This window comes from Passer montanus, unplaced genomic scaffold (assembly GCF_014805655.1).
Source record: "Passer montanus isolate IOZ18808 unplaced genomic scaffold, ASM1480565v1 scaffold38, whole genome shotgun sequence".
NCBI lineage: Eukaryota > Metazoa > Chordata > Aves > Passeriformes > Passeridae > Passer > Passer montanus.
Window position 1 is genome coordinate 8445621 of NW_024368596.1, and position 17241 is coordinate 8462861.

The window sequence follows — 17241 nt, forward strand, 5'->3', positions numbered from 1 at the left end:
CCTCAGTCCAGCAGGAGAAGAGGTTCCAGCATGGAGAGAGGCTGGAATCCTCTCCCCTGCATCCCCCAGTGGAGCGTGCTGGAGTTGAGATGGAGGGGAAGAGGACTCAGGGAAACACATGGAAACATGCAGTGAAATCTAAGAAAAAATGTGCCTTTCCACTCTCCAGAAAGACCTTGCACATGAAACTCTTGGACACAGCCTCATGTAATGTTGTTTTTTTTTGTGACACCATTAGGTAGTGAGGTCAGATGAGGCTGTGAGGTGATCCTGTAAGGTCTTGGCTGGATCCTGAAGGCATCCATGTAGATGGTCACCCATGGGAATGGATCTGCATCCAGCAATGTGCTGTTTTAGACTTGTTCATTCTCTTTGAATGCATTTCCACAGTTAAATGGCCAGTAGTAATGTGAGCTTTCATTTCTAAGGATGAGCTTGGACCAGCTGCTTCCTCGTGCCAGGGCTTTCCTGTGTCAGAGATGGGGAGCTCTGTCCCTGCAATGCTGGCTGCCCCGTGCAGCTCCTTCAGACTTTCCCCACAATCTGCTGCAGGAAACCCCATTCTCTGCCCTGCATTTCTGCTCCACTTTTTCCCTGCTTTGTAGTTACTCCTGGACCTTGCTGATGCCCGTAGCTTTTAAAGGATGTGCTAATTCAATTGCGTGTGATGGACTGTGTTCTTAATCTCTTTATTGTGTTTCACCAATTTAGCTAAATCCTAAATCCATTAGGTACTCTCAGATTGCTTTACAAGTGTCCAGAGGAGGTGTTTGCGATAAATCCAGCCTAATTCTCTCTGCAGACAGGGTTTTAAGACTTCAGGCCTGGGCTGGAAGAAGAGTTTAAGACTTCCAGACCTGGGCTGAAAGAGCTGGTGCAGGAGTGGGCTTGTACAGGAACACAAAGGACAAGAAGCAATTCAACTTCTGCTTCCTTACATTTTTTTCTACCATCTAGTTGATATTGCTGTCTACTTCATGTTCTTGATGGAGGGAGAAACTTTGAGATGCGTGTGCTAAGAAACCAGCTTTGGGGACTCCCAGTCTCCTTTCACGAAAATAGTGAGGAATCAAAATTATGTTCTATTTGTTAAGTGAGGGTGGCAAAGCTCAGACAAACTCTCAATGTTTCCTGTTAAATGCTTTTTCTTCTTTTTTCCCCTCTGCTGTGTGAGGGTCGATGTGCTGGCATTGCTAAACACAAACCTGCCACTTGCAAACTCTTTTTTTTTCCCCTGTTCAGTTTGCATTGCTTTCATGCTGCTTAAGCCAACAGAAATGCTTTGTTGTAGGACAGGAACTGTAGCTAATAATTCATTCAGGAGCAAAGGAAATTAGCTTTTTCTCCCTAATTTTCCTTTCCCAGCTCTGGAGGCACACACTGGAATGTGGTGGGCTCTGGGGGTGCCATCACAGCCCAGTGCTGGGGAGGGTGGGAGCCCCAGCCCCTGCAGGGTCCTGGCTCTGGTGCCACTCAGCCCTCAGGGAAAACACGTCTGAATTTCCACTGCTGCATCTGGGAGGAATCATTTGTGGTTTGTGGCTGTTTGGAATGGCATCTTGTGCTCATATTCTGCTCATTAGGTCTGGGGATAAATGGCATGTGAGCCTGGGAAATGGGGAAGGGTAAGATGCCCATGTTTTAAAACTGTTTGGCTTTGTTAATATATCAGGGTAAAGGCTGGGACTCCCTCAATTCAGGGTGGGGTTACGCTGATGCTCTGCAAAGAAAAGGAGTAAAAGTGCTCAGGGTTTTATGGCATTGTATCTTAAGCTAGTCAGTCTTTGGGAGATTTGTTTATATTTTTGTTTTAGCAGGGAAGTAAAGATTAGGATGGAACATGAGCGTGTTCATAGGAAAGATGAATTTGCAAAATGTTTTGCTGTCTCACTTGAGTGGAAACATGTGGTTTTCAGTTCCCATAGCCTCAAGGCATTACCAAATCGTGATTAAAGCCCTAAGAACAATGTGATCGGCATTAAAATCGGTAAATTTGAAAAATGATACACTGTGAGATTTCCCTTAATTTACTTTTCTTGTCTGCCAGCGCTACAGGTCACAGTTTCAAGCCTTTTCCCACAGCAGCAAGGGCTGGATTGTTTTGGTTTTTAATTGTAAACTGAGGTCTTTATTTAATCTGCTCTGTCCAAAGCTGGGGCTGCCAGAAAACAACAGATTGTGCAAACCCGGAGAGCAATTCCAGTGGTTGGGAATAGATTCAGCCTTTGTCAAAAGTGAAACTTTGCTACAAATGTCACTTATTGAAGTGGGGAGTGTGCCCGTTGAAACCCAGATGGTATTTGTATTTCTTAAATGATAAGGTATGAAAATATTCATCTTGCAAAAGGCAGTTGTTCTTATTAAAGGTTGGTTTAATTTGATCTCTAAAGGTTGTCTCTATTTGATCTTTTTGGGGAAGAAAAATACACTATTGACTGTATGCACAAATTGCATGATAATTTAGGTAGTGCTTGATGATGGCAAATCAGGAGCTCAGCAGAGACGTAGATGACACTTCCAGCATTTTATATTGTTACTCTCTTTTTTTTATAAGTTGTAGCCTGTTTAATTCATTGTTAATGATGTTTAATTCATTCATGTGCAATTAAAAACGCCTAATGCAGACTTCATGGAGACTGCACATAAAACACAGAGGCTTAGTAGGGTATTAGAGATTCATCTGGGTGCCTGGAATACAGAGGATCTTTGCTTTGGCTTGTCTAAGTGGTCTTTGTTTAACTGATAGCTGCTAACTTTGTTTAACTGATAACACATGTTGTGCTGTTACTGGTGTTGACCTTTCCCCAGTTAAACAGGCTTAAAATGAAAGTGTTTATGGGGAGATTCTGCAGCCTGGCGTCCATGGACTCTTTGTCTGGGCAGAGTTGGTGTCTGGGGCAGCTCAGCAGAGAGCTGCATGTTTGCAGATTTTAAAGGCTTTTAACACCCTCACTGCACAGCCGCCCTGGGCAGGAACTGCTTTTTTCCATTGCCAGTTTGAGTTTTGCCACTGTGGTTTCATTACACTTTGGGTTTCTTGAGCATGTAAAATGCTGTCAAATTGGTAACAGGAGGAGGAGGAGGGAGGTTTGCAGCCAGCAGTGGCAGGGAAATCAAAGGAGTGTTTCCTGCCCCACTCTGGAGCCTTTGGAAAGGCTGGTCCGTGTCTGTGGGGGCCTGCTCTGAGCTGCTGCTTCTGGACATCAGGAGGAGCTTTTCCAAAATCTGTCACAGTGAACGGACTGAGTTTCAAGGGAAGTGTCAGCAGTGGAGCGAGTCAGTCCCATCTGATGGCTGGCAGCTCTTCCCTGAGCCATGCCTGAGCCTGCTCAGAGCCTGTCTCAGCTCTGTTCACCTGCCCATGGCTGCCTTGGAGTTCAGGGAATCCCTGAGCCATGGCCTGAGCCTGCTCAGAGCCTGTCTCAGCTCTGTTCACGGGCCCACGGCTGCCTTGGAGTTCAGGGAGCTGTGAAGTGTTTGTAATGGAAAAGCACAAGGGGAGGGTAGGCACAGTATTGCAATGTGACTGTGGTTCAGGTTCTACCAGAAATGCTTTTGGGGATGCAGGGATGCCGTAGAGAATTGTTGCTCTTCTGCTGGCTCCAGCTCTTTCTCTCCCTCCAGAGGTCCCTCTGTTGAGGGCTCAGGCTATCCCTGGATGGAAGTGTAGGCTGCCCATCAACTGTGGCCAAACTGCCCTGGTGCTTTGCTTTTTTTGCCCTGGCTCAGGGTAAGGCTGTTCTAAGGGACCTTCCAAGGTCTTTGGGTCTTTGGTGAAAAGCTGAAAACCCTGGAGAAAAGCAAGAATGTTTGTAGAATGCTATTTATTTCAAACAGGAAAATGGATTTTGATATAAATGCAGGATACTGTCTGCAAGGAGGATGCTCACCCCTCTTTGCCCATGTTGAGAAGTACATTTTTTTCCTGGTGCCAGACACAAGCATACAGGACTCCTCTCTTCCCAAGGATCTTTTCCATGCCATGGTGCTGGAGCTCAGCTCTGTCTTGGGCAAGGGAGGTTTGAACTCAGATCAGAGAATCATTAAGGTCTGAAAAGGCTTCCAGGATCATGGAGTTCAGCTATGAACCCAACACCTCTGTGCTCATCACTAAACCATGTCCCCAGGTGTCCTGTCCATGCATCTTTCGAGCACTTCAGGGATGATGGCTCCACCACTTCCCACAAGCAGCAAACGATCCATTCAGAGGGTGGAAAATGGGTTTGCTCTGCTTTTTCATTTCTAGAGGCTGTTAAAAGTCCTCATATTTTGTTATCTAAAAGGATCCATCTCTGACGTGCTTGAGCCAGTCAGTTAAGTGCAAACATCACAGGAAATGAAATTTTTGGTTCTTGACAAGAAGTGAAAGAAAAAATGGCTTTTCAAAGGGAAGTGTTCTGGCAGGAACAGTGGTAGGCTTGGGGTAGGGGAAGGCAGTTGTCTTTGGATCAGAATTCTCTGTATTTGAACCTGAGCTCTTTTCCCCCTTGTTTTTTCTCCATGGATATAAAAAACCCCAGGTGCTGCTTTCCAAAGCAACTGAATAATTGCACCTAAATTGTTATAGCCTCTCAAATATGTCAGTGCTTCCACTGGAAGAGGAGATTATAGATGGGAGGGGAAGCAATGTGAAGGTTTAGAAAAAGGTGATGCCTTTTCTTATTCAGTGGAGGATATCTGTAGAGGGAAGTGTGCAAGCACTTACTCAAAGGCTCACTACCACATTAAACACCTGCAGAGGGGCCGTTTTAGAGAGGCCATGGTGCAGTATGTCTTTGAAATGACCCTCATGGGCTCTGCCCTCCCTGTCCAGCAATAAACTAATTCTCAGGACTAATGGTAAAATTCTGCAAGGCATGAATTCCCAACTTAAATAGATTTACAGCGAGTTAATAGATCTTCCAGCATATCTCTTGCAACCTATTTGTGGTGGCATCATTGCAACACGCGCCGTAATTGAAAAAATTGTCAGGATTTACAGGCTTTTCTGACCTGTGTTTATCATACCTAGGAAAGGCTCCATAATAGACATAACATTTGAAGTATGGACATAGACCTTGTGTGGAAGTGTTCAGACAGGAGGTCTCTGTGTGGTAACTTCTCCTTGGGAAAAGAGGATTTTGGAATAATGAGCAGCTAATACTTAACAAATGCCACCAAGAGGGTCCCATGTGCCAAGAGTTGCAGAACAGACAAGTCAGAACAGTGTGATGATGAAGATGAACTGTCAGCTTTGGAGTTAATATATTCTGTGTTGGTTTCCACATGCAGCCTTTCAAATACATGATCTTTATTTTGAGAGGACTATGATGAAAGTACTCTTTGGAGAAGCTGTTTATTTTTTTCCCAGGCATATTTGTCCTTGCTCCTTTTGTTATCATTATTTATAAATCAAAAGTTGTATTGATCTGGAGATTATGCGTTAAACCATGTCTGAGCAGTGGTTGCTCTATTACTGAGAAAAGCAGCTGCCATAAAACTTTTGGTAAATTTATCGATCGATACTCTCCACGTTCCTCTTCAGAAAAAGAGCAAGCTGAATTTTAATTTACTGGGAACGCAGCTGAACACGTGGCCCCCGTGGGGCAAGGGATTTAAGCCTGTGAGGAACTTTCCAGAGATGAATAGTGCCATTACTTTGCAGAGGATTATTCATGTTCTTGAAGGAAAGCCTCTCTGGAGCAGGCAGTGGAGCCTCCGATCGATTCCTGGCAGCTGTGGTTGTGAGTCTTGCTCTTGAGAGCCAAATTATCATCTCGTGCTCCTGTTACAATGGTTGCCTTGCTCTCACAGGGGGGAATGAGGGGATGATAAAGCATCTTCCTTGTAAAATGAGTGTTAATCAAAGCAGGGCTTTGAGCCAGGACTAGCAGGATGCAGGAGCCATGTGGAATGCTGGGTATGGACCAGCCATGGGCTCAGCTGGTGCCACCAGGACGTGATGTCCCACCTTCTGCTTCCTCCCTGGGCTGGCGCCTGCCCATGCACCAACGTAGAAAACAAAGTCAAAACCAATCAAACCAAGAGAACCCACAAAAATAAACCCCAAACCAACAATGCCCTGAAAAAGCCAAGCAAACAAGCCCCGCTCAAACAAACAAAGACAACCCACAAAAAACCAGACCCACAAAAAACCCAACGCAAAAGAATCCATCAAACCACCCTCCCCCAAAAACAAACAAAACAGTTTTCATCGAAACAACCTCCCCCCAGCAAAACCACTGGTGATTTGGGGGGCTCCACTCAAGGTACCACAGAGGAAGGAAGAGAAGAAGGGAATCTAGTGTTTGGAAAGTGCTAAGGCTGGAACTGGGGCCATTGTTAGTTCTTCATTTTTTGGGTTTGTTTGTTTTTTAAAGGATGGAAATGGTGCCTGGGGTTTGTGTGCATGGCATGCCCTGAGTCCTGTTACAGGGGTGCCCCTGTGGTGTTTCAGACAGGAGGTGTTGGGTACCCTGCTCCCTCTCAGGCAGATGCTGCTCAAATATTCTGCATCTGCTCAGTGGTCAGGTGCTGCCAGGGAGAATTGGAGTCCCTGGTTGTACCTGTGCTCCTGAGGTGATCCGCAGTCTCATGACCGTGTTGGAAACCTCTGTTTTTCTCTCAAGACACAAAACTAGCTTGGAAATCACTGAATTGCTTTTGAGAGCCTGGACGTTGTTCTGTGTCTGGAAAATTCCTTATGGGGAAGAGTTAAGCTGATGTTGGTTGCTGGGTGTTACTGTGTAAATGGCTTTCCCAAGTTCTGCCGGCACAGGTGGGAAACTGATAACAGAAATAAAGGGGCTGGAGTGACTAAAGAATGGTCAACAGGTACCCTGATATAAGTGCAAGTCCTTCGTGTTACTGTAGGGATCAAGAACTGATCTTCTGCCATTTGCTTTTTGTCGGACAGTTGAGATAACTTTAAAGAGAATTTGGCCAGGAGAGATTATTAAGGAAGGAATTTGCTGCTTAAATAAATAGTCTGCTCTCCATTGTTGGAGACTTAACAGGCTGATAAAAGCCCTCTGGAATGAAAGGGAGCCGGGAAAGCCAGTCTCAGATCTGCCTTGCTCTAAAGTTACTGACACCAATGCACTTCCAAAGAATTTTTTTTTTTTACTTTTTGAGTACAAGCTCAGTTTGAGCTGGTGGTTTGCTTTATCTTCATTTATTCTGATGAATAAAGGAATTTGCTAGGCTTGCTTTTTCTTTTTTTTTTTTTTTCAGAAGTTGCTTATAACTTTTAGTTTAAAATAAAGAGAAGAGTTATGCAAACTGGTGTCCTGGTCTTTAGAAATGCTTGTGTTGTAAATTTGTGTGGTAGTGCATGAAATAATTTGCCCTGTTCTTGATATGTGTGGCTTGTCATTCATCTTTGAAGAGGTATGCTGCTTTTTGATATACTGATAATGCCATTACGTGGATGTTGCAGCCTTCAATTAGTAAAATAAGGCTGTGTGGGTGACCAAGTGGAGGGGTTTTATTGTTAGGTGGATGTTGCAGCCTTCAATTAGTAAAATAAGGCTGTGTGGGTGACCAAGTGATGGGGTTTTATTGGTTATTGTTGTTGTTTTGTTTGGTTTGTTTTATTGGATATTTTGGTTTTGTGTGTTTTTATATTGGTTTTGGGGGGAGGAAATGTTTAAAAATAAAACCATTAGTAAAATAAGGCTGTGTGGGTGACCAAGTGATGGGGTTTTAGTGGTTATGGTTGTTGTTTTGTTTGGTTTGTTTTATTGGGTATTTTGGTTTTGTGCGTTTTTATTTTGGTTTTGGAGGGAGGAAATGCACTTTGTGTTTAAAAATAAAACTAAAACAATCCTAGCTGTGCCTTTGCAGTGGTAAAATTCTTGGGTCTGTGATATCTGCTCAGTTACCCAGAGAGGGTTGCCCAAGGTTTTTGTAGCTATTCCTGCTGCACTAGGCTGTGCTCCCTGGCTGAGCACCTGGCTTGAAATAAGTGTTGTAGATGGAGTCTGTTGTCTCTGCAGCATATTGGAGAGGTAAGACAAACTAGGAGCAAAGAAATGAAGTATTTGGGATAAAAAAAACCCCCAACAAAAAATGGGGAAGGTGAACTTGAACCCCAAGCCTTATGTGGGTTTCAGCATCAGGATGGAGGTGTGGGGGGCAGGGAGAGAAGTTTATCTTTCTCTTATCTGACAGGTTACAGCACAACCTTTACCTCCACCACAGTGACCTTTCAGCTGCAGAAGCCTCTTGCATCCTCCCTCTCAACTTTTCCAGCTTGTGCTCCCAGGGCTTGATTTGAGCCTGCTTCTCCAGGCCCTTATTCCTCTTGCCCTTTGATTTTGATAAAGAATCATGTTCACCCACCACTTGCACCAGCCTCATCTGTTTGCATTTTTAACTTTGTATTAAATTTTCAGGAATCTGTTAAGCATTCACACATCTGTCATGGCACGAAGCGTTGTCTTTCTTGATGCTCGGGAAAACAAATTACACGATGGATGTGCAACCAATATTTAATGAAAAACGCCAGCAAACATGATTCCCCAGAAAAGATTTTACTGCAGTCATTCTTGTGAGGTGTTTGCTGTGAGATTTTTTTTTTTAACTTTCACTCGGAATGCAGGTTCCCTGTGTTGACATGGGTATTCCCAAGGGTCTCTAGGGATCTCTCAAGGCATCCTGGTGCCTCTCAAAAAAATACTGCTTGTCTGTGGTCCATTCCAGCACCCCTGATCTGCCTTTTGCTGTCATGCCTTGTGGATGCCAGAGTGGGGTGCAGAGCACTGCACTGAGCTGCTCCAGGCAGGGTCTGGTCCAGGTGGGGGGCTGGTTGGGTGTGGGGAGCTGTGGGCACCAGCATTTCTTCTTTCCTTGCTTCTGGGCTGGCAGCTTGTGTTGGTGAGCTCCGCAGTTTGCATTAACAAAGTTTTTGTGTGCAGGATATAAATATTAAATGGGAGAAGCACAGTGTGACTAATTGTGTAACAGTTGGACTGTTACCTGGACTGGAACAGGAGCGCGTTTTCAGGGCAGTTTGAGAGGGTATAATGAGATGGATAGTACAGTGTTTTTATTGGAAACTTCAGGGAGTGTATTTCTGCCTGGGCACTATATAAGCTGAACAATTAAAAATAAATGGCTTTGGAGCTTGGTGCTTTGATAGAAACAGATAATTAGGAGAAGATGCTTTTCTGACTAAAGTATAAGGATTTAGCATTGGCTAGTGAGCAACACTGGCTTGGAAACCTTGGCTCTTGTGGTAGTGAAGGCAGCTGGAAAAAGCTCTGTCTCATTTAAAGATGGGACCTTTGCTCTCTTGGACTGGTAGTGATGGAGCAAAGGTAGAAAGTGCAAACCTTGATGACTTAAAATTAAGAAGACAGAATAACGGAATTGTTCTACTTTTTAATAATAATGCTTTGAAGCTAATCTCATAAGCTTGGGAGCTCGAGACCATAATTTTTATGGTGACAATATTGTAAAAGTAATCCAAAAGGCTGTGTCATAGTTGGAAAAAAAGCATTTCCTAAGCTTAAAACCCAAATGTGCTCAGTGAAACAAACCCTGTAAGAGCAGCAGTGGCACCATCTGATGGGTTCTGTAATGCCATAGACAAAAGTAATTATACTGCTTAGAAGAGCTTTTGTCTGCAGATAATGTTGTTAAAAACTTGCAGTGTAGTGTAAATCATAACAGAACAAATCTGGAGGCTGCTCTTATTGCTGCCAGGGGAAATTCTCTTAGATTTTGTTTCCTTTCTACTCAATATATTGCGAACCTTTTCCAAGTTGGTAAATAAATATTACCTGCTGTTTGAAAAATGACTTGGGGTTCATCTCACCAGTAGTGCCTGTGGCTGCCAGGCCGTTATTGCAAACAGTTGTTCCTCTCTTGGTGAGCTCTGCTGTGTTTTGGGAACACAGGCTGTTGTGACAGGGCTGAAGTTGTCTGATTCATTGGAGATATTAAAGAAGCATTTCCCCTTTTTAGAGCTCGCTCACATGAGGATTCCTCTGGCTTCTTTTGCCGCTTCTGAGCAGTGGCACAGCAAGAGCCAAGTCAGAAAATACTTGGTTGAGCTTACAAACACCCAAACTTTTAGCATTTCCTTGATGAGCATTTGAATTCCAGTCCATGAAGGCTGGTAGTGGTTTTGAGGGGCTGAGCAGTTTTGGCTTTTAGATGTAAGGGACTTTTAAAGGTTTGGGAACCTTGGGCCTGCAGGAAATACAGGGGTTGCATTGAAAACAGTTTAATGAACTGATTAATTTTCCAATGTCCTGCCTGGACACCCATGCTTTTGTCTCAGGGTGAAAATGATTCCTGTGGGCTGGGAGATTCCAGGGCCGAGCTCTCTCCTGATGCTTTGTTATTTGTGTCCTGAGAAGCAAAGGGAGAGGTTTTGCCATCAGCAGGGGAGTGCCAGAGGTCAGGTGGAGCCAAGGCAGGGGAAGCCTGGCCAGACCCGAGGCTCTCTGACCCCTGCAGTTATTGCTGTGCCTTGAGCAGAGTTTGGTGTCAGGGCCTGTGAGCAGGGACCCTGCCAGGGACAGGCCTGGGGAGCAAACCCAGGGTGGTGAGCAGAGCCACTGAAGCCTAAAAGAGAGATTTGAGCAGATGCACTGAGCTCCAGGAGCTGGGTCACTCACTGCCCTGGAGTGGTTGCATCATAGATGAGGTTCATTGTGGGAGGAGGAGCACATTCATACCTAAAAGGCATGTAAAGTGCATTTTGTGGAGCTGGTAAGATTTGAAAATGGTCCCATGTGCAGGACAGGGACTCACTGTGTGCCACATTTGCAGCCTGTAGTGTTCCCAAGCAGCAGCATCCTGGGGAAGGTGCAGGAAATCACAAAATGCATCCTCATCTGCGGGGGGAAATTCAGCTGACTGCCAGTGATCCGTATTCACCTCAAGGGAAGGTTTTGCTGCATGGAAATCAGTTTTCTGTTCATTTTACAGTTTGGAATAGTGCATGAGGATTCACTCATGCTACAAACTCCTGGAGGAGATGACCCAGGAGTTTTCTGAAAACATAGGGTAACACCATGACCTTGTCTAGAATTACTTGCCTGGTTTTCTTCCCTCAGAAAACACTGAGCCTTGCTTTTACTGGCTCTTGGTAGTGGAATAACAAAGGTTGTAGTTCCTCCACTGTGAAAAGATATCTTGGTGTTCAAGATATGTGTGGGGAGACAAGTTTTTAAGCAAACAATCCTTTGCAGATGTGCAAATGGGAGTTGTGAGCTCAGCTCCCCAAAGTAAGTGGGAGTAGCCATGGTGGGAGCTTCCCTGCTCAGAGAGAGTTTGTGGTTGCAGGATTTATGTGTCTAGATGTCAAGAAACAGGAAAATCAGTGTTGTAGGTGCAGTTCTAATGCCTTGGTACTCGCATGCTATGGGGTGTATGGGCCACCCAGTTCTGCACCTCAGCTGCCCGTGGATGATGAGCTGCTGGTGCAGCAGGTTTTGCTGTGCAGCCCCTTGCCCTTTGCTGAGCCTTTGCCAAAGATGACCTGATTGCTGTGCTGTGTGACACCCAGAGAAGGACAGATGTCCCTGTTGGAAGCCTGTCTTTACAGCAGAACTGGGGCAGCATGAAACCTGATTGCTGTGCTGTGTGACACCCAGAGAAGGACAGATGTCCCTGTTCAAGCCTGTCTTTACAGCAGAACCAGAGCAGCACATTGCTGGAGAGCAGCATGAAGCCTGTGGCACGTCCTGGTGCCTGGCTGCCACGGTGCATCCTGCTGTCCCTCCTCCCAGTGACCACAGTGGTGTGTGGAGGTGGCTCCTGTGGTGTGCTGCTGTTTGGTGACCTGGCACAGGAGTCAGAAGGAGGACAGACCTTGTTTCACCTTTCTAAACGCCTTCAGCAGCTTGTGAAGCAGCACTTGCTGAGCTTGGAATTGGGGGTGCATCGCTGCGGCTGCCCCTGCTCTGCAGCTGCCATCAGATTTTGGCTCTCCCCTCTCCAGTGGGATGCTGGATGGGAATGGCTTGCTGGGGTCACCTGTACCAGCTCCTTGTGGCTCAGGCAGCTTCATCACATAATCTCTTAAATAAACCCATCAAGTGGCAGACTGGGCAGGAGCTCCTGCAGCCTGGGGCAGCAGTAGGTTAATCCAGAGCTCCTCCGGCCCTGCCGCCGACACCTTTGAAGTTTGCTGCAGCTTAAGAGCCAACGTGCTTTCTCAGGAAAGCTGGCATTTTTACTAAGCAGCAGACTCTTATTATCTGGGCTGAGAACGCAGCGATTTCCTTCTCCTGCCAGTAATCCCCACTCAGGGCACTGTTATGCTCTTTTACAATTTATTTTCTCTAATTGCCGGTTTGCAGCGGCCACGCAGCTCTCTCTGGGCTGTGTTCTGGGGAATTTTTGCACTTTGAAGGGAGCTTAGTCCTTCCCTTCTGGCTGCTGGAATCAGGCAGCAATTCCTCTCCAGGTACTTCAGCAAGAGTCCAGCCTGAAAAATAAGTAATAGCCTGTGCTTTTCAACTAGTGACTGATATCTGTGGTCTGGAGTAGTTGAGCTGTTCCATTCATCCTTTGGGAGTCCTGATAAAGTGCCCTTGACAGGGCAGTCAGCAGATGTGCAGTACCAGGGCACCAGTGCTGGGCTGGTGATGATGCTCTGGCTCCCATCCTGCAAGTGCTCCCTTGGTTTCTCTTTCCTGGACAGGTGTCTAAGCCACAAGCAGAGTTTCTCCAAGAGAAATACTGTGGGAAACTGTGCTAAAGTCTTTCCTAAAATCCAGGTAGACGATATTCCCAGCCTTTCTTTGATCCATCAAGCTGCTCAGCTTATCATAGAGGGAGATGAGATTGGTCAAGCAGGACCATGACCCTATGTGGGTTGGGCCTGATGCCCTGGCTGTCTTTATGTGCCACGTGATGGCACTCAAGATGATCTCACCCTCCCAGGTCCTGTCACATTTGCCAGCCTCCAGTCACTTGGGATCTCCCCAGGTAACCAGGACTGCTGGTAGATGATGGACAGTGGCCTTGTGGGTTCTTCTGCCTGCTCTCTCAGTACCCTAGGGTGGATCCCATCAGCCCTGTTTGTGTGGATATAAGTGATAGAGCAGAGTCCTGAGCATTTTCTCCTGGATTATGGGGACTTTGTTCTACTCCCCATCCCTCTCTTCCAGCTCTTGGTGCTGGGTATCTGGAGAAAAACTGGCTTTACTAGAGACTGAGGCAAGAAGGTGTTAAGTACATCTGCCTTTTCCTCATCCTTTGTCCCTATGTTTCTGTCTGCATCCACTAAAGGATGGAAATTATCCTGAGCCTTTCTTTTGTTGCTAATATGTTTTAAAGGAACATGTCTTACACTCTGCTGTGTGTGCATCTCTGTGTGTACTCTACACAGGGATGGAGATTGTAAAATGGGAGGCCTGCTCAGCTGTGCAGTGTTTTTGCCTGCTGAACTTGGGGGCAAGTCTGATGCTTTGCTTTGTATTCACACTGCTTCAGCCAGACCTGCAAAACAGCTGCCTTAAATGGCAGCTTTTGAAAATATCCTTGGGGAAAAAAAAATAGAAGAGAGAAAAGATTGAATTATCCTCCAGCAATGAGTTTCAATAATGCCATGTTATGAGTGGGGCAGATTTTACCAGCAGCAAATGCAGGCTGTGGAATTTTATGGGGGATCAGATGCCTGTGTCACATCTATAATGCACTGTCCCCCCCGTGTCCCTGTGAGGGTCCCTCGTGGGAGCACAGGGGTCTGACCCTCAGAGTTTCCTCCCCTTTGAAGCACTCAGAGCCTGGCTGAGGGTCACTGCAGCTGCTGGCAGCTGGGGATTTAGAATTCCTGCAGCCAGCGCTTTCCGAGGAATATTTCAGAATAAGCAACTGCTGTGGGAGTTGGGTGGGAGAGATTTTGGATGTGTAAGACTTCTTTTTTACAAAGTTTTTATTATTTCTTGCATCTATTAATAGGGCAGCAGGAGTCTCCATATGCTTTTATAGTCCCTGTTGCGCTTTCTAATGGATATATGCAAAAGCTCCCAGGCGCATAAAATAGACACTCTCAGCCAGTTATTACGATAAAAATTATGTGCATGTCATGACCTTTAAAGCAGTGGGACTGTGTGTGCATGCTCTTCTGATACACCACTGTTCTCCAATCCTTTCTGAAGCCCTTCTCGCCGTAGGAGGTTTGCATAGGAGCTTGGAATATTTTTCTAATCAGTGAAGAGTCTTTTGGCTCTGATGATAACTGGCAAAGCACAGAGGAGCGAGAAAATGGAAAAGTGGTGACTTTTTCTAAAGGGAACTAACAGAGAAGAGGGTAAAGGGGAATGGTGAGGCACAGCATGAAAATCCTGGCACCGTCTCCACTGCTGTCAGAAAAAAATACTGGTCCAAAATGTTCTTTGTGCTTTTTGAGGCAAAAGCTATTCTGGTGTTCTTGAGAATAAAGAGTGAGGGGAAAAAGTTTTGTAATCCATGTGTCCTCTTTAAAGAGACTTTTTTTTTTAAAAAAAACTTTTTATAGTACAAACCAGCATTTCATATAGTGCAACGGTGCAAGTGCTCTGCTTGCAGAGCCCAGTCTGTCACACTTGCTGCTGTGTTGCCTGGAGAGCTTTGCCATCCTCTGTCAGAGCTGAGGAGCAGGATGCTGGCTGTCATGGCAGGGAGAGGGGCCCTGTGTCCCTGCCCACTGCATTCCGAGTCTGTGCTGTGAGGAGGGAAGGATGGCTGTCCCCTGGGAACACAGATCTTGGCTTGCTGGGACAGTCCTGGTGTGAGTGTCTGGAACTGTGGACAAAATGCTTCAGCAGCATGCCCAGATGGGGTAGAGACACTCTTTGCAGAAGTATGTCAGTAATTTCTGCTCTGATCAGTGCTTACACCACGGCTTTCTGCATGCTGGGGTGGGGTGCAGCAGCAGCAGCACCCTGTCCTTCCAGGCATCCCTGAATAAGGTGTACCCAGGAAGGAAGAGCTGGAATTCCTGCAGATATGATGGTCTTGAAAGCTCTTGAGTAAGCAAGAGGTGATGCAGGGCGAGCAGCAAGGCCAGCAGTGCTTGTGACAGTGTTGATACTGAACCCCTGTGGAGATGTGTCAGGCCATGCTCAGCTGCATGCCAGCCTTAACAAATGGGGGAGATAACTCTTATGGCTTTAAAAATTAAACATTCCCTTTAATTATTGAACATGAATAATTTTCATGCATATTGAGCCAGGATGTGTTTTTGCAGAGTGACAGAGGTGAGAGCAGTTACATTGTGGGGTGTCAGTGACCTGTGAACTGAAAGGCTGTTCACTAATTTTAGCATTTTATGAATAGTACCCTGGAGGGTGGGACTTGGGCTGGTAGAGCAAGCTGGCCAAAGAAAAAGAGTTTTGTTTGCACTGATGGCCTCCCCTTCTGATGCTTTAAGATGCAAACTGGTGTGTGTTTGTAGGTATGTTGTCCATATATAGTGGGGTATGGATATTTGGGAAGTCTCCAGATGAGGAGGGCTATAATTAAAGAAATAACTGTGGGGGTTCCCTGCTCACCTTATGGAGGAGATGTGGGCTGAAAGTCCTAAAGTTTTTGAAGGTAGAGATGGGAAAATGCGTTGTGGTTTTTCCTAGCAAAATGACAGTTTCTGTCCAAAACTTGAATTTCGTGGGACAGCCTGATGTGCATGAGAGTGTTCCTGGCTGGGCAGCCACAGGTGGACATGGCACCACTGGCTCTCAGCATCCTTTGGACAACAGAGCAGCTCCATCCAGGGCAGATGAAAGATTGGATCTGCAGCTGAAGTGAGCCTGGTGCATTTGCGAAAACTGCAGCACTGTGGGGGCTTTTCCAGTGGCTTAGGGGACACTTGGTGCTGGTAACTGCTGGGGGTAGAGTCAGAATATTGTCTGTGATTAAACTCCTATAAATATTTTCTTTTTCATAATGGAATGTCAGCATTTACTGTTTCCTAATTTTAAGTACTGTACAGTTTGTCAAACATTTATCTCTGCCTTAAATTAAGTCTGGAGATAGAATTCCTGTTAATTTCAAATCAATATGAAAGGGGGAAGAGAAAGAAATTGCAGTCTAGCCCTTTTCTTGAATCAATATTTTCTTTAAAAGCTGAAATGTTAACTAGATCATAGGGGTTTTTTTTTTCCATTTTGAAATGTAGTTTCTGCTTAAAGAATTTATGCATTTCCCCTGGAAATTGCTGATGCTGGTGCTTTGCAGCAGGCACGGCTGCCAGCGGGTGCTTGACCCAAGGCAGGCAGGATGGGGCCAGCCCTGGCAGCAGTGATGTGATGGAACATTATCCTCCCTGTTTCTGGGCTCACCATCTCTTAGTAACTTTTTTTTTTGTTGTTGTTCTGTTTTACAGAAGCCTTCGAAATTGTAGTGCGGCATGCAAGAAACTTCACCAACAGCATGTTTAGGACCTACTACCAGAGCATGGGGCCCAGGGCTCTTAAATTTGTTGGAGAACTTTTTACTGATATCTCGCTGTACATACTGGGCTCTGACATCAGTGTCAATGATATGATAAATGAATTTTTTGACAGTTTGTTCCCTTTGGTTTACTCCCACTTGATCAACCCTGGCTTGCCCGATCCCTCTGTGGAAATGACCGAATGTCTGCGGGCGGCCAGGAGAGACCTCAAAGCCTTTGGGAGCTACCCGAAGACGATGATGACGCAGGTGTCCAAGTCCCTGCAGGCCACTCGAGTCTTTCTGCAGGCTCTGAACCTGGGCATCGAGGTGATAAACACCACTGACCACCTGAAGTTCAGCAAGGAGTGCGGGCGGGCGCTGCTGAAGATGTGGTACTGCTCCCACTGCCAGGGGCTGCTGCTGGCCAAGCCCTGCGCCGGCTACTGCGGGGCGGTGCTGCAGGGCTGCCTGGCGGGCGTCCTGGAGATCCACAGCCTCTGGAAGGAGTACATCCAGGCTCTGGAGGGGCTGACCAGGGGCATGCATGGCATCTACGACATGGAGCACGTCCTGCTGAGCCTGTTCTCCGTGGTGCGCGACGCCGTCGTCCACGCGCAGAAGAACGAAGGGAAGCTCTCGACAGCTGTGAGTAACTCTCTGCAGGTCCCCGGGCTCTCTTGTACACAGACTGTGTTAAAAGCTGTCCCTTTCTTCCTGGCAGCAAACCCCAAATGGCTCAAATTACCAACCCCTTCCCACCCCCTTCTGATCTTCCAAGAAACTTTTGGTAGCGTTTGAAGCTGGTGTTTGCACGGCCTGGGTTTCCATTAAGGGCTTTGCCTCTTTTCAGGTTGGTCAGAGCAGAAGGGTCTGGACTCGCCCTGA

The 17241-nt window shown here is 46.1% G+C and overlaps 1 protein-coding gene across 1 annotated transcript in view; it reads left to right on the forward strand.

Annotated features, from left to right (window-relative positions):
• The window catches only part of GPC3 (glypican 3), a 139860-nt gene that overhangs the window by 48948 nt on the left and 73671 nt on the right, over nucleotides 1–17241 (forward strand). Inside the window, exon 3 of the mRNA XM_039717486.1 lies at nucleotides 16307–17001. Coding sequence (XP_039573420.1) covers nucleotides 16307–17001 — 695 coding nt within the window. The remainder of the gene's footprint in view (nucleotides 1–16306; nucleotides 17002–17241) is intronic.